The following is a 24,352-nucleotide window of genomic DNA, read 5'->3' as shown; positions in this document are numbered from 1 at the left end:
AAATCCAGTCAGGGATTAGGGACAGGGAACAGGCCAGGGATTGACAAGGAGCTGAGTGGGTTTATATTGTGCAAGTGTGTGTGCGGGGTGGTGGGGATCTGTTGGTGTGTGTGTGTGACGTAGTGTGTGTAAAGCCATCTGTAACTCACATGGTGACAAAAACCAAGTTGACAGAAGTGCCTCTACAACAACCATCTTTGTCTTCTGGCATGGTGGACTGCTGCCTGTTTGGCATTCTCTCAATCTTTCACTGCCTTTCGGTCTCTCTCTCTCTCTCTCTCTCTCTCTCTCTCTCTCACTCTCACTCTCACTCTTACTCTTACTCTTACTCTTACTCTCACACACTCACAGGACCACCAATAAATACAGGTACAGTAAAAATAAAAGGGCAGGTTTCTTTGACGTCATCACAGATTCTCACCACACTCCCTCTACTTACCGCTCTCATTGAGGTGGGACCAACAATTACAACCTTCTTCCTTCCTAAGCTAGCAAGCAAACTAAACTAACTACTACCCCTAGTCTCTGGGTCCCTCCTTTCAGCTTTGTTTCCGCACCAGCAGCACTCTGTCCCTGTCAAAATGCTAATCAGCCTAGCATATTCACAGGCATGGTGCTAGCTGGCTCAGTTGAATTAAGCTAGCTTCCCTGCAATTCTACCCATAGAATGATAAGTAGCAGGTTCCGGGAAAATATAATAATGTAGCCATGGCAGACAGTCTGCATGGTCTCTCCAGTACACACAGGGTGCAGCTGCCTCTCCCTTCTCCTCATTAATATTGAGGGTTTTGAGCCTTGGAGGAGGGAGGAAGGGAGGGGGAGGAGGGAGGGAGAGGGGGAGAAGAAGGAGGAGGAGAGGGGGATGATGATTCCGCAGGCAGGCTGTAGAGAGCGAGCGAGCGATGCACAGGCTCTCTCTCTCAAGTAAGGTTGAGGCTGAGATTGCGTATTGTTTGGAAAACAACGTGCTGCTGCCAGCGGAGTGAGATAAGCAAGGGGGCTGTGGGCTACTGGAAGAAAACGGACAGACAGAACAGCACCGGCCATTGTCTTTTTTTCTTTCTCTCTGTTTCTTTTCTCTCCAGTCTCTGGAATGACTGTGATTGCTGTTGGTTGGCCAGTGTTGGGATTTGCAGAGGAAGGTGGCGTATTGCAGATCTGCCTCGCCTAGGAGGGACTGTCTCTCTGTTTCTAAGCCATATTACAGGAGGCACAGTTACTGCAGGTAATCTATCGTTCTATCTATCCTTCTCTACCTCCACCTCCCCCCTCCATCTCCTTCCCTCATATGTAACCATGGTCTTGTCTTCCATCTCTTCGTCCTCTCATCTCTTCGTCCTCTCATCCTCTCCTTCTCTCCCTCCCCCTCCTGTTTTTCACCCTAAGAAGCAGTGATGACATGTACAGTCAGTGCTTGGTGTCCATTTTTATTATAGCAGCATGCCTACCGAACAAGCATTAATTTTTGTTATATCAATGCAAAAGATGCTGTGTAAATTATATGCCGGTATGAATGTTGGAATAAAGTAGCTTTCAATTTTGTTATACTGCATCTTAGCCAAAACCATCTTCTTCCATAATGGGAGTGACAAGCATGTTCTCATGACGCCAATGGAAGTAAAATATGTAAACATATTCATGTTCACCCCAGGAGAGGCTTCGGTAGACAGCCAAATGAATATGAATAGCAAAGGACATGTGTTTGTATTGTTCTGAGATAAATGCAACCATATGATCCACCCATCACTGTTTCAATTGAATTGAAATCACCCAAATATGTTTTGAAAAATCTACAATATAAAAAATGGGCTTGATTTATTTTATTAAATTATGGCAATAGATTTGGCATAGCAACAAATATTGATTTGTTGTCCAGTCAGTGTGTTAGCAGTTATTTTTTGCCAGTTTAATATGGGGACAGCCATTTGTTTCTCTTTGTAACTTTTTGGGCGACCATTCCCAATTCATATAGAAATGTGAGTTGTAAATCTGTCATTATCTTTGAAAGCAAGTCTAAGAAGTGGTAGATCCATTCTATGTGCGCTATTTCTATGCGTCCCGTTCTTAAGTTTCGAATTTGCATCTTTTACTTTCGGTTTTGTACACCAGCTTCAAATAGCTAAAAATACAATATTTTTGGTTCTGGAAAAAATATTTCACAGCGGTCTAGATTGTACAATGATTCTCTACACTATACTTGCTTGTTTTGTTACATAAACTGAAATTAGGCAAACTATTATTATTTTTTGCAACCAGGAAATGGCGGAGCAATTTCTGCATAGTGTATCTTTAAATGACCTCTGATGAGGTTCTATGATTGGTTGTTTTTGGTACTGGTGGTTTGTGGGTGTTTTTGGACTCTGGCAGGGAGCGAAACAGTGGGAGGGTAACACAGCCATACACCTGGGTCCATTGGTTAAGGTGAAGGTCAAACGTCACACACATGAGTGCATACACTCATGCACATACACAAACACACACACACATCCATATTGTCACTCTCAGCCTGCTGTCATGATTTCACTCGTCTACCAGAACAAAAGGATGTTCTCCTGTTTTCAGTATTTTCTTTGTATCCACCTGCAAGATGTCCGTTAGCATATGGTCTAGGAACAAACAAAAGCTAAAAGCTTCTTATGTAGCCATAAAAAGCTGCAAATATCTCTAACAACATGACTAAGATGACATTGACACTTTATTTTAGTTGCCTAATAATTCATTTGAAGGAACAATGGACAATGTTTTACCAATAATACACATGCAATGTGCCAGAGCGCATGTCACATTTCCATACATGCATTGTGTGTTTTCAAATGCCAGTTGTCAGTCACATAATGGAGACGGGATGATTCATCGTCGTCTCTGTTGGAAGGGATTGTGGGACTTGTAGTCATTTCCTGGACTGTGCATTTCATGTCAATTAGACATGATCAGCGTCCATTTTTACAAAGCATCTCAGAGGAGGAGTGCTGAGGATCAGATTCCCTCTGTCCATATAATCTCATTCATTATGATTTAAATGGCCAAACTGATCCTATATCAGCACTCATACTCTGGGATGCTATATCAATACAAACCCAGAGTCTTCTCTGCAGAAAATAAGGGTGGGTATGACGGAAATAAGAGACAAACGGAGAGAGAGGAGAGGAATAATATCTGGCTTTTGATGAAGCGGCACTTTGCTGAGTAATGTGATGGAGAGAGAGGAAGACGCTTACACAAGCTTGTTTTAAATTGGTTCCTCTCCACTCCACTCCCTGGATACAGGCGAAGATCCAGGAAAAGCTTGAGTACATTTAGCCCTCACTCTTGTAATTGCACTGCGTCAGAACTTGGACTCAAACACAACTTTTATCCAACAGTTCTTGCTTCATTATCTATTATCTACAAGAATCCATGATCTACAACAATCAATAGTTCTTGGTAATTTCATACAGATCACTCTGTACTTTCCAGGATAGTTATTAAGAACAATAATTACATACAGAGTAATTCACCATTGGGGATGACTGATTTATTATAGCAACAGTCAGTGGTGTAAACTACTTAAGTAAAAATACTTTAAACTACTAAAGTCGTTTTTTGGGGTGTATGTACTTTACTTTACTACTTATATTTTTGACAACTTTTACTTTTAGTCACCACATTCTTAATGAAAATAATTTCCCCTGACTCCCAAAAGTACTGGTTACATTTTGAATCAAATCGTATTGTATTGGTCACATACACATGGTTAGCAGATGTTAATGCGAGTGTAGCGAAATGCTTGTGCTTCTAGTTCCGAAAATGTAGTAATATCTAACAAGCAATCTAACAAATTCACAACAACTACCTTATACACACAAATGTAAAGAGATGAATAACAATATGTACATATAAATATATGGATGAGCGATGACCGTGCGGGATAGGCAAGATGCAGTAGATGGTATAGAATACAGTATATACATATGAGATGAGTAATGTAGGATATGTAAACATTATTAACGTGCCGTTATTTAAAGTGACTAGTGATACCTTTATTAAGTCAATTTATTAAAGTGGCCAGAGATGTGAAGTCTGTATGTTGGCAGCAGCCTCTCTATGTTAGTGATGGCTGTTTAACAGTCTGATGGTCTTGAGATAGAAGCTGTTTTTCAGTCTCTCGGTCCCAGCTTTGATGCACCTGTACTGACCTCGCCTTCTGGATGATAGCGGGGTGAACAGGCAGTGGCTTGGTTGGTTGTTGTCCTTGATTATCTTTTTGGCCTTCCTGTGACATCGGGTGCTGTAGGTGTCCTGGAGGGCAGGTAGTTTGCCCCCGGGGATGCGTTGTGCAGACCGCACTACCCTCTGGAGAGTCTTGCGGTTGAGGACGGTGCAGTTGCCATACCAGGCGGTGATAGAGCCTGACAGGATGCTCTCGATTGTGCATCTGTAAAAGTTTGTGAGTGTTTTAGGTGACAAGCCAAATTTCTTTAGCCTCCTGAGGTTGAAGAGGCGCTGTTGCGCCTTCTTCACCACGCTGTCTGTGTGGGTGGACCATTTCAGTTTGTCCGTGATGTGTATGCTGAGGAACTTACAACTTACCACCTTCTCCACTACTGTCCCGTCGATGTGGATAGGGGGGTGCTCCCTCTGCTGTTTCCTGAAGTCCACGATCATCTCCTTTGTTTTGTTGGCGTTGAGTGAGAGGTTATTTTCCTGACACCACACTCCAAGGGCCCTCACCTCCTCCCTGTAGGCCCTCTTGTTGTTGTTGGTAATCAAGCCTATCACTGTAGTGTCGTCTGCAAACTTGATGATTGAGTTAGAAGTGTGCATGGCCACGCAGTAATGGGTGAACAGGGACTTACAGGAGAGGGCTCAGAACGCACCCTTGTGGGGCCCCAGTGTTGAGGATCAGCGGGGTGGATATGTTGTTTCCTACCTTCACCACCTGGGGGCGGCCCGTCAGAAAGTCCAGGACCCAGTTGCACAGGGCGGGGTCGAGACCCAGGGTTTGGAGGATACTATGGTGTTAAATGCTGAGCTGTCGTCAATGAACAGCATTCTTACATAGGTATTCCTTTTGTCCAGATGGGATAGGGCAGTGTGCAGTGTGATGGCTATTGGGGCGGTAAGCAAATTGAAGTGGGTCTAGGGTATCAGGTAGAGTGGAGGTGATATGATCCTTGACTAGTCTCTCAAGCATAGGGATTGCTTGAATATAGCTGGTCTGTGCATGCTCTGAAGATGCGGCTCGGGATGCCGTCTGGGCCGGCAGCCTTGCGAGGGTTCACACGTTTAAATGTTTTACTCACGTTGGCTACGGAGAAGGAGAGCCCACAGGCTTTGGTAGCGGGCCGTGTCAGTGGCACTGTATTGTCCTTAAAGCGAGCAAAGAAGTTGTTTAAAATGTCTGGGAGAAAGATGTTGATGTCCTCGACGGGGCTGCTTTTCTTTTTGTAATCTGTTATTTACTGTAGACATAGGTCTCGTGTTTGAGCCGTTGAATTGTGACTCTACTTTGTCTCTATACTGACGCTTTGCTTGTTTGATTGCCTTGTGGAAGGAATAGCTGCACTGTTTGTTTTCGGTTATGTTTCCAGTGGCCTTGCCCTGATTAAAAGCAGTGGTCCGCGCTTTCAGTTTTGTGCGAATGCTGCCGTCAATCCACGGTTTCTGGTTGAAAGGTTTTAATAGTCACAGTGCGTACGACATCTCCGATGCACTTGCTAATAGACTCGCTCACCGAGTCAGCGTATACATCAATATTATTGTCTGAGTCTATCCGGAACATATCCCAGTCCACGTGATCGAAGCAATCTTGAAGCGTGGAATCCGATTGGTCAGACCAGCGTTGGATAGACCTGAGCACGGGTGTTTCCTGTTTTACTTTCTGTCTATAGGTTGGGAGCAACAAAATGGAGTCATGGTCAGATTTGCCGAAGGCAGGGCGGGGGAGGGCTTACTATGCATCACGGAAGTTAGAGTAGCAATGATCCAGAATGCAACCAGCTCGTGTCGCGCATTCGATATGCTGATAGAATTTAGGAAGTCTTGTTCTCAGGTTAGCTTTGTTATAATCCCTTAGCTACAATAAATGCAGCCTCAGGATGTATGCTTAGCAGGACAGGAAAATGGTCTAATTCACACACTTATCAAGAGGACATCCCTGGTCATCCCTACTGCCTCTGATCTGGCGGACTCACTAAACACAAATGCTTCATTTGTAAATGATGTCTAAGTGTTGGAGTGTGCCCCTGGCTCTCCGTACATTTAAAAAAACAAGAAAATCATTCCATCTGGTTTGCTTAATATAAGGAATTTTTAATTATTTAAACTTGTACTTTTACTTTTGGTACTTAAGTATATTTTAGCGATTAAATTTACTTTTGATAGTTAAGTACATTTTAAACCAAATACTTTTAGACTTTTACTTTAGTAGTATTTTACTGGGTGACTTTCAATTTACTTGAGTCATTTTCTATTATGGTATCTTTACTTTTACTCAAGTATGACAATTGGGTACTTTTCTCACCACTGGCTACAGTATATGACCTCATATAGATTTAAGTGTTTAGGATTTGTGCTAAATTTGGTAAGTGTCCGACTTGAACAATGTTCTCCAAGTTTGATGGTGCTTAGTACCATTTTGTTGAGACACAGAATTTGCCACAGTGATAAATCTATAATTAGCACATTATCAAAATGTAGGACTTGCTAAGCTATTTTTTTTGTTGAGTGTCACTCTTAAGACAAGTTAGAAAACATAATGGGTAGCCACGGTATTGTCTTTATAATGACTGGCTGTCCCTGAATCCCTTTCCTCATCAATTAAATTACACCAGTATTACTTAGTTAACTACAGTTAACCAGGAATCTCAACTACCATTTTCTCTTCCTGTGGGACTGGTTCTTTCCTCTTTTTTGGGGAGGGACTTTGCCATTATAGAGTTGCTGCCACATAAATGTCCAATTGAAATTACTCAAGATACCTGAGATGCCATAAAAATATATTATGTGTGAATTTAGCATGTAATCAAGTATTTTTACACTAGCCCAGCACCTGATTCAACTAATCACCAAGCCTTTGTTTTTTATAATCACATGTGCGAGTGCTGATGTAGCAGATACCCGAATTAGCATCACTGCTGCCTTCCTGAGACCTGAAATACTGGTGCCTGGGCTGGGACCCAGACATGCGTTGTCTTTTCTGGGTCACTGGTACTGACAGTGTTTAATGTGCACCTCTTTGGGATGGATGACAAAACCCTGATCTAATGACGTGAATTGAAAAAAGCAGCCCCCTGTAAAGTCCATGTTTTCTAATTTCCCTTCCTTCACTCTCCTAGGGCTCCTTTCTCGTTGACTTGTGACTGGAGACACCCACCATGGAGGCTCCCCTTGTGTGCCTGGATGAGGAGTTCGAAGACCTCCGGCCCTGCCGGGTAGAGGACATGGATCGGGCTGTGCCCCTCAGCCGACCCCCCTACAGCACCATCCCCCTGGCCCCAATGGCCCCCCTGGCTCCCATCACCCGCGAGGACTTCTCCGAACTGGAGAACTTCTCAGAGATGATGAGCTTCAAGTCCATGGAGGACCTGGTCAATGAGTTTGACGAGAAGCTGAATGTCTGTTTCCACAACTACAACACCAAGACGGAGGGCCTGGCCCCTGTGCGCAACCAGTCCCACACTGAGGAGGACGAGGAGCGGCTGCAGGATGAGGAGTGAGTGTCGGCCACCACCTTTGTGTTTTTGAAGCTTAAGTCTGACTTCAGCAAATATAATATGTTGTTTTGAGATATGAGCTAAAGATACAAATGGTGTATCACGGGGGAGCGATTTCTTTTGCTTCAGCTGCTTGCCTTTTGGGTTGTACAATGCACCCCTGTATTATTTTTGATAACATGGCACATCCATTGCAGCAATCTTCTGAGCAAAGCATTGGTCAATGCTTGCTTGTTTAGGTAGTACATCATGTCTGATGATGTCTTCCTCTTCTGTCTTCAAATTGCATACTTTTGTGGCTATACAGTCCCATTCGTAAGGCACACCATTTACTGCAATCAGAGCATGTAAATTCTTGGTTTGGTGTGAAACGAGCAGCTATGAACACTACACCTATGCATTCATAGCAGTTCAGAAAGAATCCCACAAGGCATCACAGCTATCAGTTAAACAGAGCATTGGCTGATATACCAGTACTACAGTGAGCTCAGAAAGTATTGGGACAGTGACACATTTTTTGTTGTTTTGGTTCTGTACTACAACACTTTTGGATTTGAAATGATACAATGACTATGCAGTTAGAGTGCAGACTTCATTTGAGGGTATTTTCATACATATCGGGTGAACCATTTAGAAATTACAGCACATTTTGTACATAGTACCCCAATTTTATGGGACCAAAAGTAATGGTACAAGTTCACTTATGTATATTAAAGTAGTCAAAAGATTAGTATTTGTTCCCATATTCCTAGCACACAATTATTACATCAAGCTTGTCCCTCTATAAACTTGTTGGATGCATTTGCTGTTTGTTTTGGTTGTGTTTCAGATTTCAGAATTTTGTGCCACTAGAAATTAGTGGTAAATAATATATTGTGTCATTTGGAATAATTTTTATTGTAAATAAGAATAAAATATGTTTCTAAACACTTCTACATTAATGTGAATGCTACCATGATTATGGATAGTCCTGAATGAATCGTGAATAATGATGAGTGAGAAAGTTAGACGCACAAATCTCTCACCATTACAGTAATAGAGGAGGTTAGCATTTTTTGTGGGGGTATGATATTTGAGTGTCTAACTTTCTCACTCATCATTATTCACAATTCATTCAGGACTATCCATAATCATGGTAGCATTCACATTAATGTAGAAGTGTTTAGGAACATATGTTATTCTTATTTACAATAAAAGTGACTCCAAATGACACAATACATTATTTACCATTAATTTGTATGGGACACAGAATTATTTATTATCAAGTTTTATAGAGTCACATACGTGATGCAGACATTGCGTGCTAAGAATATGGAACCAAATACTTAACTTTTGACTACTTTAATACACATATAAGTGAATTTGTCCCAATACTTTTGGTCGCCTAAAATGGGAAGACTATGTACAAACAGTGCTGTAATTTCTAAACGGTTCATCCAATATGAATGAAAATCCAAAAGTGTGTCACCAATACCTTCAGAGCTCACTGTATGTCATTATTTAACATTGTTCAAACGATACCACTGCATATCTCAAGACCCAACTCTCAGATCCTATGATGACCAACGGTGAAGCTGTTACTCAGCCTACCTCACAGCGACCAAATCGCCCACCAGCAAAAACCACAACAACACACCCCAGCAGTCCACAGTCGGGATAGGCCTTGAATTATTCAATGTATTTTTGTACTCTCTTGTTCCTCTGTTGTTCTGTCTACTGCCTCTACCAGCAGGCAACCAGAACTCCCATTCGCCAACAGCCTCTGAAGAGAAAACGCAGACATTCTCACATTGGGTGGAAATAAATCCTCTTGCTAAGAATAACTTTGTTGTGTGTGACCTTGGGTATGCCTATTGATTCATATTCAGAATTCATTATGATATAATATTACAATGGCATACAAAGATGTATGTTGGGGATGCTATTGTTAGCATGTGGGTGTGCCTAAATTACGTTTTGCTTATCTATTCTACAGTACACCACAGAGTTAGAAACCGCATCATATGATCTTTCTGATTTGAATGTCATGAAATTGGTTACCCCATCACTCTCCATGTAGTGACGCAAGGAACATAGACACATTTATCTGTTGTATGCTTGATAGATCCTTTATGTTATGCGACACAGTTGGTGGAATGGTTGGTTAAATCTAAGTTCCAGATCAACTAAAGGTTTGCAATAATATGGGACGGTGCTGTACCAGTTAGTTCCTGTTTTGCAGATGGAGAGGTGTGTATGTGTGTGTGTTGGGGACAACACAACAGGCATGACCTGTGAGGTCATGAGTCCCTATGAATGGCTGCTTGTTTCCTGTTTGGTGCATGGCTGGGCTGTGCCACTAAGAGGAGGGTAGGGTGTGGGTGCCATGCCAAGCTGGGTGGAAAACAAAGAAAGCGGAAACAAAGGGAGAGTTCTACTCTGGTCATTTTCACAAGGCTGCAGCCTTGATTGGACTGAGGTGCTTATAGTTCGAGGAGGACCTGCACAATGCTGTAAGGGGCTGTTTTTATCTATACTTCTTCACATTGGACACCTTTAAAAAATGTGTAAACTGTGGGCTTTTCTTTAATTGTTAGTTGACAGTGTGCATTGCAGCCTGGAGTGCAATACGGAGGATTATGATGTGCATTTTGATGTTATGTATTATGTTGGCAAGTTGAGGGACAGAATTGGGAACAAAGCACAATTATGTCATGTGAACATCTCCTCTGAATTCACTGTCTGCAAATGGTCAACGGAACACTAATAGAAGGAAATGGCAGCAGATATACAATTGATAATTTCTATCAAATATGATTTGGGTAGAGGAGGGTCATCTAGAGAGGAAGAGAAGGATGGTCCTCTTATGTAATCCATCCTCCTCCTCAATTCTTTAAATCACAAACCGGCACTGGATTTGGGATTAGGCTTCTGTGCCAAACAAAAAGCCCATTTCCAAATAGTTGCAGCTTCGAGGACTGATAGTGTATTGTGCTTTGTTGTGAATGTCCTGATCATTCCAGCGTCGGTGGCTGTGTGTTTGTCTTGTGTTGCAGTGTATGAGATGACCTGTTACAATGTTGGTGGCTGTGTGTTTGTCTTGTGTTGCAGTGTATGAGATGACCTGTTACAATGTTGGTGGTTGTGTGTTTGCATCAGTTTTTTCTTTTTTTTTTGCATTTGTACTGTGTACTTCTGTTGTGTTGCAGTGACTGAATGTGTGTTTGTGTTGTCCACGTTTCAGTGTGTGGGATGCGCTGACGGATAACTACGTCCCTTCCTCTGTCTCCAGCTGGGACGACCCCAACTCAGAGGGATTCAACGGCAACCTCTCCGACCAGGAGGTAACACTTTCTAATATACTTCATTATAATTTAAGGTCGTTTTGAAGAATCGTCTTCCTCTCCCTTCTCACCTGGAAAGACCTGAAACATTTTGAGACAAGAGTTTGAAAGGCTATCTTGGAATTGCATTTTTCTTTAAGACTTTTAGGCTTATTTGAATGGATTTCAGAACAATTGGATTTCAGATTTGTATTATCAATTGGATTCTAGAGCAAGGAATGGGCTATTCTGCTCAAAACCTCACCTCTTTCATGTGTGACTGACTAGTGTGTTCTGTAGGGAGGCAATGTGTGAGGACGTGCTGTAACTGAGCAACGTCTTAGAAAGAATGCTAGCTAGAGTGTGCTGGCTGGCTGGCTGGCTGGCTGGCTGGCTGGCTGGCTGGCTGGCTGGCTGGCTGACTGACTGGATGTCATTCATGCCTTGAGGTTGTGGCGCTGACGTCACCTGACCTGACACCAAAAATCAAGGCTGAGCTGCCTTGACTGCCTGCTACTCAGTATCAGTCAACCACCCTCCTCCTCCTACACCCTCTCGCCCTCTCCTCCCCTAATCTGCTCTCACATGCAACTGCAGGCACTCAAAGAGTCAGGGCCAAGGCTCAGGGCTGGGTCAGGGCCAATACGCAGACACACAGTCTCCAGCAGAAGCTATAAGAGACTCTACAGACAGTGAAAAAGCAGTCCATCAGTATTTAGTCTTCTATGTCCCCGGTTTATTTTATTGCTGATTGATATCCTTGCAGGGATTAACTTGGTTGAGGCCAACGGCATAAGAACAATGAGCATCAAAAGCAATATTTTTTTAGAGGGAAGTAGAAAACAAACAGTCAATAGATAGAATTATGGCAATTTGAACGTGACTAAGGACAACCCAAACACTTTCAAGATGGCTTCCAAACTCAAGGGGCAGAAATGTTATTTTCAGATGAAGAGCAGAGAAGGGAATGATGGGTTCAAATTTGGGGAATGTTCATTAGCTCCCCAAATGCTAATATGCTAAAGCTAAATTCAATATGGGTGAATGGCTTTTCTGTAATCTTATTTTACGAATGCTAAGATGCTAACGCTAACACCAGTGGGGGTAAACCTTGTTTCCATGGTTTCTAATTCTAATACTAAGAAGTTAAGATTCCACTAATGTGGCTGAAGGGGTTTCCATGGTTTCATTCGTTCTCTCTCGCATTCTCCAGATTCATGAAAAAGAGGAGGAGGAGATGAACGAGAAGAACGACAATGCCAATTGCCTGAGTGAGGAGCCTCTTATCACTGCTGATCAGGTGACTAAAGACACATGTACTTTCTGTTATACAAACAACTTGGTTGTACTTCCAGTTACAGTGCCTTCAGAAAGTATTGACACCCCTTGACTTTTTCCACATTTTGTTGTGTTACAGCCTAGCCTTCACACATTATCCCACAATGTTCAAGTGGAATAATGTTTTTAACAAATTCTTATAAATTTCAAAAAAATGAAACACTTAAATGTCTTGGGTCAATAAGTATTCAATCCCTTTGTTATGGCAAGCCTAATTAAGTTCAGGAGTAAAAATCTGCTTAACAAGGCACATACGTTTCATGGACTCGCTCTGTGTGCAATAATAGTGTTTAACATGATTTTTGAATGACTGCCTCATCTCTGTACCCCACACATACAAATATCTGTAAGGTCTCTCAGCTGAGCAGTGAATTTCAAACACAGATTTAGCCACAAAGACCAGGGAGGTTTTCCAATGCCTCGCAAAGAAGGGCACCTATTGGTAGATGGGTAAAAAAAACTAAAAGCAGACATTGAATATCCCTTTGAGCATGGTGAAGTTATTAATTATACTTTGGATGGTGTTTCAATACACCCAGTCACTGCAAAGATACAGGCGGCCTTCCTAACTCAGTTGCCAGAGAGGAAGGAAACCACTCAGGGATTTCACCATGATGCCAATGGTGACTTTAAAACAGTTAGAGAGTTTATTGGCTGTGATAGGAGAAAACTGAGGATAGATCAACAACATTGTAGTTACTCCACAATACTAACCAAAATGACAGAGTGAAAAGAAGGAAGCCTGTACAGAATACAAATATTCCAAAACATGCATCCTGTTTGCAACAAGGCACTAAAGTAAAACTGCAAAAAATATGTCAAAGAAATTACATTTATGTCCTGCGTACAAAGTGTTATGTTTGGGGCAAATCTAACACAACACATCACTGAGTACCACTCTTCATATTTTCAAGCATGGTGGTGGCTGCTTCATGTTAGGGGTACGCTTGCCATCTTCATTTTTGGGGGGGCTAAAAGGAAACAGAATAGAGCTAAGCATAGGCAAAATCCTAGAGGAAAACCTGGTTCAGTCTGCTTTCCAACAGACACTGGCAGAAAATTCACCTTTCAGCAAGACAATAACCTAAAACACAATGCCAAATCTACACTGGATATGCTTACCAAGACAACATTGAATGTTCCTGAGTGGCCTAGTTACAGTTTTGACATAAATCGGCTTGAAAATCTATGGCAAGATTTGAAAATGGCTGTCTAGCAATGATCAACAATCAACTTGACAGAGCTTAAAGAATTATTTAAATAATAAATGTGCAACTATGGTACAATCCAGGTGTGCAAATCTCTTAGAGACTTCCCCAGAAAGACTTACAGATATAATCACTGCTAAAGGTACTTCTAATATGTATTGACTCAGGTGTGTGAATACTTATGTAAATGAGATATTTCCATATTTCATTTTCAATAAATTAGCTTACATTTCTAAAAACATGTTTTCATTATGGTCTATTGTGTGTAGATGGGTGAGAGAAAACATATATTTAATACATTTTGAATTCAGGCTGTAACACAACAAAATGTGGAATAAGTCCAGGGATATAAATACTTTCTGAAGGGACTGTATGTATATTCCTAGCTTATTTAGACAGTTAAAAATATATATACGAAAGTAGAATACATTAAAGCCCCATATAATAACAGTGGTTAAAAAAGCCAAGGCGAAAAGTATTGCAAGACTCTATATATTCAAAAGTACGTGGACACCCCTTCAAGTTAGTGGATTCGGCTAGTTCAGCCACACCCGTTGCTGACAAATCGAGCACACAGCCATGCAATCTCCATAGACAAACATTGGCAGTAGAATGGCTTTACTGAAGAGCTGAGTGACTTTCAATGTGGCACCGTCATAGGATGCCACCTTTCCAACAAGTCAGTTGGTCAAATTTCTGCTCTGCTAGAACTGCCCTGGTCAACTGTAAGTGCTGTTATTGTGAAGTGGAAACATCTAAGAGCAACAATGGTTCAGCCGCGAAGTGGTAGGCCACACAAGCTCACAGAACGGGACCACGGGAGTGCTGAAGCGTGTAGCGCGTAAAAAACGTCTGTCCTCGATTGCAACACTCATTACTGAGTTCCAACCTGCCTCTGGAAGCAACGTCAGCACAATAACTGTTCGCCGGGAGCTTCAAGAAATGGGTTTCCATGGCCGAGCAGCCGCACAAAAACCTAAAATTAACACGCGCAATGCCAAGCGTTGGCTGGAGTGGTGTAAATCTCACTGCCATTGGACTCTGGTGCAGTGGAAACACGTTCTCTGGATTGATGAGTCATGCTTCAACATCTGGCAGTCCGACGGACGAATCTGGGTTTGGCAGATACCAGAAGAACGCTACCTGCCCCAATGCATAGTGCCAACTGTAAAGTTTGGTGGAGAAGGAATAATGGTCTGTGGCTGTTTTTCATGGTTCGGGCTAGGCCCCTTAGTTCCAGTGAAGGGAAGTCTTAATGCTACAGCATTCAATGACATTCTAGACGATTCTGTGCTTCCAATTTTGTGGCAACAGTTTGGGGAAGGCCCTTTCCTGTTTCAGCATGACAATGCCCCTGTGCACAATGCGAGGTTGATACAGAAATGGTTTGTCGAGATCAATATGGAAGAACTTGACTGGCCTGTGCAGAGCCCTGACCTCATCCCCATCAAACACCTTTGGGATAAATTGGAACACCGACTGCGAGCCAGGTTTAATCGACAAACATCAGTGCCCGACCTCACGAATGCTCTTGTCTGAATGGAAGCAAGTAACCTTAGCAATGTTCCAACATCTAGTGGAAAGGCTTCCCAGAAGAGTGGAGGCTGTTATAGCAGCAAAAGGGGGACCAAATCCATATTAATGCGAATGATTTTGGAATGAGATGTTTGACTAGCAGGTGTCCACATACTTTTGGTCATGTAGTGTATGTCAAGTAGCTCCATTCTGCATTACCTCATGGACTACTGCACATGAATAATGAATGCCTGACGACCATGAATGTTTACCTATTGGTGATGCATAGATTCTTTAAGTGCTATTTGTGAAAGTGTATGTATTCATCTACCTTCCCTCAATCCCTTCCTCGATCACTCTCTCTCCAAGGTCATTGAGGAGATAGTTGAGATGATGGAGAACTCTCCGGACCCTGGTGAGACCGAGGAGGAGGACGAGGAAGAGAGTGGACACTCCTCATCCAAGACCAGCCCATCCCTTCTGGAGGAGATTAGACAGCTGTCCCAGGCCTCCAATAACAACATGCCCTCCTATGAAGGTAAGTGTACAACAACTAATGTTGCCTGAAGGGTTAAACACCAAGTCACACAAACCAAGGAGTTGAATAAACAGAAGAGTGCCAATTTAAGCAATTCAACATCCAATTAACATTGTCATTGGAGACACCTTTTCCCAAAATGTATTTCCTGTTCATACAATACTGTGTAAAAATAAAGTGACCTTTGACCTCATAGTGGTTAAGTATGTGCTCATACAGCAGTGCTGGCTCTATGAGCATTGATTGTGAAATAAATAACCTTGTAAGAGACAAATGTAAACTTGTTTGATTTCATGCCTAGGCTTTAGCTCAGCAGGCTATTGCACTGCTTGTAGGACTTTGATTGTGTGAGGGGTCATAGATCAGACAATATGGAAGTGTTGTCAGTTTACCTTCTTCAGCCTCAATGGTGAATGTAGTGCAAAAAGGGTCAATAACTGGATAAAGCTGCAGCAGGCATTTCTTTATATGAGTCTCTCATTTCAGAGGGCCAAGGCACGCACTCAATATGGTTCCCTGTGGAAAGACATATTGTGTGACCATGTGGCTCCCCTGCATGAGAGACATGTTTCCTGCTTAGTGTGTGTGTGTTTATGGAAGCACATTTGGGTATATGTCTGTGAATCCATATGTCTGTGTGTAGATGCACTGCATGTGTTTGAGTATTTCTTTGTATTTGGAATTGGGTGTGTCATCTTAAATATGTTTTATGCAAAGTCGGTTTACTTTCAAAAATATAAGTAATATTAGACAGCATCCACAGTCACAGAAACTAGTTAAAGGCTAGTTACTCTACTCAGAATTTAATATCAAGGTAATGAAAAATTTTCATGGATGATGTACAAGTGATATCATCCCACTTATCTCATCTATCCCTATATTGTATGTACTGTATACAGCAGAACTATTTAATTCCTGCCCCTTGAGGCCTGAAGTGGTACTTGGCCCATATTCATAAAGTATCTCAAAGTAGGAGTGATGATCTAGGATCCATATTGCTTTAAAAAAAATATATATAATAATTCATCAAAGTACTGTGCATCCGGAAAGTATTCAGACCCCTTCACTTTTTCCACATTGTGCTACGTTACAGCGTTATTCTAAAATGGATTTAAAAAAATCTACACACAATACCCCATAATGACAAAGCAAAAACAGGTTTTTATAAATTTGTGCAAATTTATAAAAATGAGAAAAAAAAGAAAATAAATATTACATTTACATACGTATTCAGACCCTATACTCAGTACTTTGTTGAAGCACCTTTGCCAGCGATTACAGCCTTTAGTCTTCTTGGGTATGACGCTACAAGCTTGGCACACCTGTATTTGGGGAGTTTCTCCCATTCTTGTCTGCAGATCCACTCAAGCTCTGTCAGGTTGGATGGGGATCGTTGCGGCACACCTACTTTCAGGTCTCTCCAGAGATGTTCGATCAGGTTCAAGTCCGGGCTGTGACTGGGCCACTCAAGGACATTCAGAGACTTGTCCCGAATCCACTCCTACGTTGTCTTGGCTGTGTGCTTAGGGTCGTTGTCCTGTTCACCCCAGTCTGAGGTCCTGAGCGCTCTGGAGCAGGTTTTCATCAAGGATCTCTCTGCACTTTGCTTCGTTCATCTTTCCCTCGATCCTGACTAGTCTCCCAGTCCCTGCCACGGATAAACATCCCAACAGCATGATGCTGCCACCAACATGCTTCACCGTAGGGATGGTATTGGCCAGGTGATGAGCAGTGTCTGGTTTCCTCCAGACGTGACGCTTGGCATTCAGGCCAAAGAACTCAATCTTGGTTTCATCAGACCGGAAAATCTTGTTTCTCATGGTCTGAGAGTCCTTTAGGTGGCTTTTGGCAAACTCCAAGCAGCCTGTCATGTGCCTTTTACTGAGGAGTGGCTTCCGTCTGGCCACTACCATAAAGGCCTGATTGGTGGAGTGCTGCAGAGATGGCTGGCTTTCTGGAAAGTTCTCTCATCTCCACAGAGGAGCTCTGGAGATCTGTCAGAGTGACCATCGGGTTCTTGGTCACTAGTTTTTGGTCACCATCGGGTTCTTGGTCACCAAGGCCCTTCTCCTCTGATTGCTCAGTTTGGCCAGGCGGCCAGCTCTAGGAAGAGTCTTGGTGGTTCCAAACTTCTTCCATTTAAGAATGATGAAGGCCACTGTGTTCTTGGGGACATTCAATGCTGCAGAAATGTTTTGGTACCCTTCCCAAGATCTGTGCCTCGACACAATTCTGCCTCGGAGGTCTACGGACAATTCCTTCAACCTCATAGCTTGGTTTTTGTTCTGAAATGCACTGTCAACTGTGGGACCTTATATAGATAGGTGTGCACCTTTCCAAATCATGTCCAATCATTTGAATTTACCACAGGTGGACTCTTTGTAGAAACATCTCTGGGATGATCGTATGGAACCTGAGCACCTGAGCTCAATTTCGAGTCTCATAGCAAAGGGACTGAATACTTTTGTAAATAAGGTATTTATGCTTTTTATTTTTAATAAGTGTGAAAAAAATGGTCATTATGGGGTATTGTGTGTAGATAGATTTTTTTTAAATGTAATCCATTTTAGAATAAGGCTGTAACGTAACAAAATGTGGAAAAAGTGAAGGTGTCTGAATACTTTCCGAATGCACTATGGTATATTTTCACAACGCTTAGTACAAAACTCAAAACCGATAATCAAAAAGGCAGTTGTTTCAAAACTCTAAGCATATGTTTAATTGACTAAGTACAACATACACAATCATAAAGTCACTTTTTCACCAAACTTAATCATTGTTTCATCTAGAAATACATGTTTCACATTGCTCATGTTCATATGAAGTTATTGCTTTTCACAATACAGCACTCACATTACTTTAGATATAATTGTCCTCTTGTCCATTTGTTAAAATACATTTTACTCTTACTTAATTGATAACAACTTAACCGTTTAGTAAACCTATAGGTTTTAAACTGGTTTGTCTACTACAGATCTACTACAGAGAACTACATACTGAACATGTATGTTTGTAAAGTATAAAAATATAACGCTTATAAAGCTTGATATACTGTAATGTACTATAATTTTGATTTTACTTTACAGTAAGTTTTAGAGATGTACTGTATGTAACAAATGCATCCCCTAAATAGCTAAAAAGATGAAGCTGCTGGGGTCTTTTTAATGGGGGATTTTCACACTGCTTTACAAAAATGCATTGGCCAATACAGTACTGTAATATCGTAATATATGCCATTTAATATACATGGGAATAGAACCCACAACTCTGGTGTTGCTAGTGCCATGCTCTTACTAACTGAGCCACAAAGGACCACTACAATACATAAGTACAATACAATACTGTAAAATACAATACATTATGAAAATACAAGTCGGAGGTTTATGATTGCATCGCCATGAGTGTGCCATCCTTCTTCAGGCTATAGATGAGGCATGCAATGACATCAATCCAGACCTATGTCAGCCTTGGATTTGTCATGCCAAACGTTTTTCCCCAGGTGCATGAACAATGAAGACATTTGCTGTGATGTTCAATGAGAACCTACCAAATGTTCAAGACAGGCTTGATGCAAACTAGTTCCTACTAAACATTGTTTTTTTCATTCATTTAATTTGATTACAGTACACCTACAGTGTAATTATATCTGAACAATACATGTATTTTTTGCATCAATGATTGTGGAACATTTCTTCAATAATTCCAACTTTAATCACACATGGGATAGAAATGATGGAAATGTGAGTTTCAGTCAATTTTGATGGGTAGTGCAGGTGTATTGACTAATGTGAAAACAATGTTATGTACTGTAATTTACAGTACTGTATCATACAACAATTAAAAGTTTTGAAACGTGTATCTTGCATTTGTTTGCTATTGGATTAACATTTTTCTTTTTATATAACTACTGTTCATGCAGAAAATACTCTCATTATGTTTTGGTGATTAAATCGATTTTCGCTTGCTATTTCACAGTAAACATATATTTTGGATCAATGGTTGTGTGGTGAAAGATGTCTCCAAACCAAATGAATGCACAATAAAAGGTTTTCAATATAAGACTTACAAGTGTTACCAGTTCGGAGATTTGTACTAAGAGTTTAGAAAATTCACCACATACAGTACTTGTGAAAATAGCACCAAAGCGATTGAAAAAAACCCGGTGATATCTGATCTTAAATCAGCACTCCTACTCTGAGACGCTTTATGATTACGGGACCAGGTTTTATTTTTTACCTAGAAGTTTGTCATTGTTTGGCCAGAGAGTTCACTTTGCCCTGATGCGCCAGGTCTGAGTCAATGCCTGATAATAATGATAACCAGCAATGCTTTGGCCTTCGAGGGAAGCAATTTGATATCCCTTGTACAGTATATAATATTATGAATATTGAATCTCGGTTCACCTCTATGTGCAGTTAGCCTGGTCCCAGATCTGTTAGTGACAACGACTGTAGGAGTTGGCTATACAGGACAAACAGATCTGGGCTCCAGGCTAAGGTATAGTAGCTCCATACCAGACCATGCCTCTCTCTCTCTCCAGGCCTAAGTCTGATGCCCAGCTCAGCCCTGGTGGAGCTGCTGTGCCGGGTGGAGTCGGCCATCATGGAGTACTCCGAGGAGCTGGTCACCCAGCTGGCGCGCCGTGACGAGCTGGAGTTTGAGAAGGAGGTGAAGAACACGTTCATCACGGCCCTCATGGATGTGCAGAACCGCCAGAAGGAGCAACGGGACACGGGCAAGCGCCGGCGCCGGAGCGATAAAGGCCTGAGTCTGCAGGGTAATGCGGTAACCACGACCGTGGTTGGTGGTACTACTGCTACAACCAATGCCCACACAGACTCCAAGCCCGCCTCTATGCCTATGAAGGTAAGCACTGAGGGAGGGAGATAAATGAGCGGGGGGTATGTTTGTATGGGAAATGGTATTAGTGTATAGGCTGATGGTGGTGTGTGTGTCTGTCACACGCATGCACGCACGCACACACACACACACCACACACACAAGCATGAGTGTCTCTGTGTTAATGTCCATACGGATGCATTTCCAAGCCAGACAGCGCTCTTTCTCTCTCTCTGCCTCACACATCGTCATGGATAATGGACATAGAGGCCATTAGGCCCTAACTAACTGCACCATTTTTTCTTGTTGTTATTATAAACTGCACTTACGGGAAGAAAAACCAACAGAGTACTCACAGAGGAATTGACCATAGGTTCTTATACAGTGAAAGCATAGACCAGCCTGTCCATATCCAGGAACAAATTAACAACACTTAACAGCCCCTCTTTACTCATAGCAAAGGACACGCTTGTGTTTACCTGTCCAATACCATGGTAGTTTTATCTGTTTAGTAATGACAATGTAGGAATGGAGTAAATTACTGTAGTCCTGATCATGATGTACAGCCAGTCTATATACAATTGATGTGGTAATGTCTGATTTTAATGTCACAAGCATTCATAACGGCTCCTTTTAAATTAACAGCCTTTACAAATGCTGTTAGGTTGCATGCATTATAAAACACACTATTATGCATACTATATTCATAAAAGCTCCTCATAAGCTTTATAAATGCATAGATTACTGTTAACTGCATTTAGAATGCATCACAAGACAGCTGTCTCATAGAAAGTGTTACTGTGTTGTGGTGACAGAGGGTCGTTGTCACTCACAGCTGGTGATTGTCTGTGTTCCAGCGTTTTAGTATGGAGGGCCTCTCCAACATCCTGCAGACAGGCATCAGACAGACGTTTGGCAGCACAGGGACAGACAAACAGGTGAGACACTTAAGCATTTACAGCTCCTAGCCACCAAGTATGGCAATGTGTTAAATCTACAATGTTTCAATACTGCTACGTCGCTTCCCTAACTGTCTCTCTTTTGTCTTTGTTGTTCAGTATCTAAACACGGTAATTCCATATGAGAAGAAAGCAACTCCTCCAACTGTGGACGACCTTCAGATGATCACCAATAGTAAGTGGGCGGGATAATGTAATTGAATGCTAAGCTAATGGGTTGTTTTCCTAGTTTGGGTTAGCTGATCATACAACCACATCCCCAAATGTTCAACTCCGTTTAAATTTTCATTGGATGGAAACACAAATTGACCCTCAAAATGTGTTTTGCTCAGTTAGCCCGGCACAAACATAATTTTCAATTATTCAATTCATTTTCAATTTGATTAGTCTCTGTCCCACAGCTGTACAAGTAGCATAGCTCAGAAATGTGCCAATGCCCAGTACTACACTCAGTGCTAAGAACCACCTTGTTTTGATTTTATCCCCACAGTTCTTTACGCCATGAAGGAAGACAGTGAGAAGGTGCCTACACTGCTAACTGACTACATATTAAAAGGTAACTAATGCTTGATTAGGTTTAGAAACACTTAACATTACATAGGTATTACTCCAAGTGTAAGGGAATAACTAATTGAATACAATTATATTATCCAAGTAAAGATAACAAAAGTGGAAAGTACAGCATCTACTTACTAGCCTGATACATGGTACCTAAAGGGGCTATTCCACTGGTATAATAGTTAAGTGAAGCCGATTCCGATGGGAAACTCGAGTGTTTGCATATCGAATGTTTAATAGAATCAGCTGAGATTGCACCAATCGGATTCAAACAACACTTCCTACCCTAATATGGCTATTTAAATTGACCAGATCTGCACACACATCATCTGGTGCTGCATTGCGACTCCACTATAATAATATAAATATATGCCATTTAGCAGCCGCTTTTATCCAAAGTGACTTAGACAAGCATGCATACATTTTACGTATGAGTGGTCCCATGAATCAAACCCACTACCCTGGCATTTCATGCGCCATGCTATACCAAAGGACCAAGCTAAGCTGAATGCTTGGCATGTCTTTGGTGCTTAATGTTGCTGCTGCAACTATTGCTGCCACCTGCTATGCGTTGTCTGTTTTCTGCTAGCCTACCACCACCCCAGCCTCCACCCGTTTGGTTTTGTTACCATCAGGGGGATTGGAATATCTCTCTCACTGCCTGTAGTTTATTATAATGGTAATGGGTTGTCTTCTATTTTCTAATAAATGGTTAGATTAATCCAACTTGTAAGTCGCTCTGGATAAGAGCGTCTGCTAAATGACTTAAATGTAAATGTAAATGTAATGTGAATTTCCTGTCTGAACTTATTTAATTTGAAATGTGCCTGTAAGAAGAAAAAAAATTATAATGTTTTTCAGCTAATTTGATTAGCACAGTTGACGAAGACTAGGTGATGACATTATGATGATAATTATTATAACGATGATTGAAGTATTCCTAATTATCAATCTATTTTTCTTCTCCAGTGCTGTGTCCCACTTAAAGAATTCAAGCCATGGGCTGCTCTCTGACGGAGACTTCGGAGAGGGCTCTCCAATCTGGTAACCCTCCACCCCTCCTCCAGTCCAAGCTGCATGAGCTCCCCCCTGTTTCATAATCAGCCATGGGTCATTACCATCTAAATCATTGTACCTTACTCATGTAATAAAACTACTGCCTTTTGCTGAGCTCACCTTGTCCTTCCTGCACACTACGATCTATCCAGAGCCAAAATGGCAGCCGCCTGAATACTAGTGTATGGGGCCACTGTACCCCCGTTGAAGAACTGACTTACTGATCTCTTTTCAGAGCATGATAAGCTAATACTGACCACACAGTTATACAGGGATTCGGTTTTAGTTTTATTTTCTATTTTTTACAGAGATGATTTGATATCAGATATTCACATGGCTATGTTTTACTTCACTGTACCTCAGGCCTAAAAGGGGTTTGGTTCTTATGCCATTTTGTCTGTCTACCCATATGTCACCTTGTACAGATTATTGAGGATTGATGGGTTCAATTTAAATGTAGGAAATCTGGACTGAACATTTCTCTCATTATTCGAGGACAATAACCTGTAAACTTAACAAATTTGAATAAAAAAGCCATTTACCTTTTCTGCCATGCTAGTACTGTAGCTTAATATTACGGGTGCAGTATATTTGAATGTTTTTGTTATTTCAACCAATAATGTTTGAATATTCAGTGCTCTTCAGACTTTTGATAATTTCTTTTTACTGTGATCTAATATTTCATGTAGGCCATCATGTACTGTTTTGTTTATTTTATACTTTTATTTAATGAATAATCAGTGTGTCACCCCATTCTGTCACATGGAGTTTTATCATTGAGTTTTCATTGTCACTGATGACATGGGCTCATTTGAATACGGTATAGGCCTACTTATTTATGAATTCCTGTGAGCCACGTAGGAGAATACTACATTGCTAATCGCAAGTTCAAATAAACATGCTACCCTACAACTGTGTGCCAGACGTGTTTTTTTTGTCCCTTCTCTCTCTGCTGACTGAATCAAGGCAACACAACCCACTGGGAACAACCTCAACGTTGTTTTAACATAATTCGTCAACGTATTGTGACATGGAATCTACGTGGAAAAGACATTGGATTTGAAAAAAGTCATCAACATAAACGGTTGTTTTAAGGGTGAAATTTCAACCACAGGACTAGGTCGTCATGGTAACGAAATTTCAACATCAAGGAACCTTGTAAAAAATATGTTGAACTTGTATCTTTAAAACAACATCAGATCTTCAACGTTATATCCACGATCAGAAAGTGTGGGCAGCACTTCCTACTGGAGAATTGAACTATTTACAGTTCCCCTTTGGTCTACCATCCAGGGTTTTAACCAAGTCCAGCGCTGTTTAGCTATGATATTTGTCACTGACTATT

At 41.4% G+C, this 24,352-nt stretch overlaps 1 protein-coding gene across 2 annotated transcripts; it reads left to right on the top strand.

Annotated features, from left to right (window-relative positions):
* Window positions 1–846: 846 nt before the first annotated feature.
* On the top strand, window positions 847–23,919 carry LOC139530605 (fasciculation and elongation protein zeta-1-like). Of its 2 annotated transcripts, none has more exons than XM_071327153.1 (10): window positions 847–1,225; window positions 7,317–7,693; window positions 10,918–11,017; window positions 12,210–12,296; window positions 15,427–15,595; window positions 20,136–20,461; window positions 21,292–21,372; window positions 21,493–21,568; window positions 21,884–21,949; window positions 22,921–23,919. In XM_071327153.1, the coding sequence occupies exons 2-10, from the start codon at window positions 7,356–7,358 to the stop codon at window positions 22,935–22,937; spliced, it is 1,260 nt and encodes a 419-aa protein (XP_071183254.1). In that variant the 5' UTR covers window positions 847–1,225; window positions 7,317–7,355; the 3' UTR covers window positions 22,938–23,919. The 2 variants fall into 2 exon arrangements, with proteins under 2 accessions (XP_071183254.1, XP_071183264.1); XM_071327163.1 differs by having other exon boundaries at window positions 924–1,225; window positions 10,966–11,017.
* The last annotated feature ends 433 nt before the right edge of the window (window positions 23,920–24,352 follow it).

This window comes from Salvelinus alpinus, chromosome 1 (genome assembly GCF_045679555.1).
Source record: "Salvelinus alpinus chromosome 1, SLU_Salpinus.1, whole genome shotgun sequence".
NCBI lineage: Eukaryota > Metazoa > Chordata > Actinopteri > Salmoniformes > Salmonidae > Salvelinus > Salvelinus alpinus.
This window is presented reverse-complemented; position numbering and strand designations above follow the sequence as displayed.

Excerpts from the sequence above, each read along its gene's own strand:
- LOC139530605 (XM_071327153.1), top strand. The coding sequence starts at position 7,356 with ATGGAGGCTCCCCTTGTGTGCCTGGATGAGGAGTTCGAAGACCTCCGG. Across the intron at positions 20,462-21,291 it reads CCGCCTCTATGCCTATGAAG|CGTTTTAGTATGGAGGGCCT; the intron begins GTAAGCACTGAG and ends TCTGTGTTCCAG. Across the intron at positions 21,373-21,492 it reads GCACAGGGACAGACAAACAG|TATCTAAACACGGTAATTCC; the intron begins GTGAGACACTTA and ends TTTGTTGTTCAG.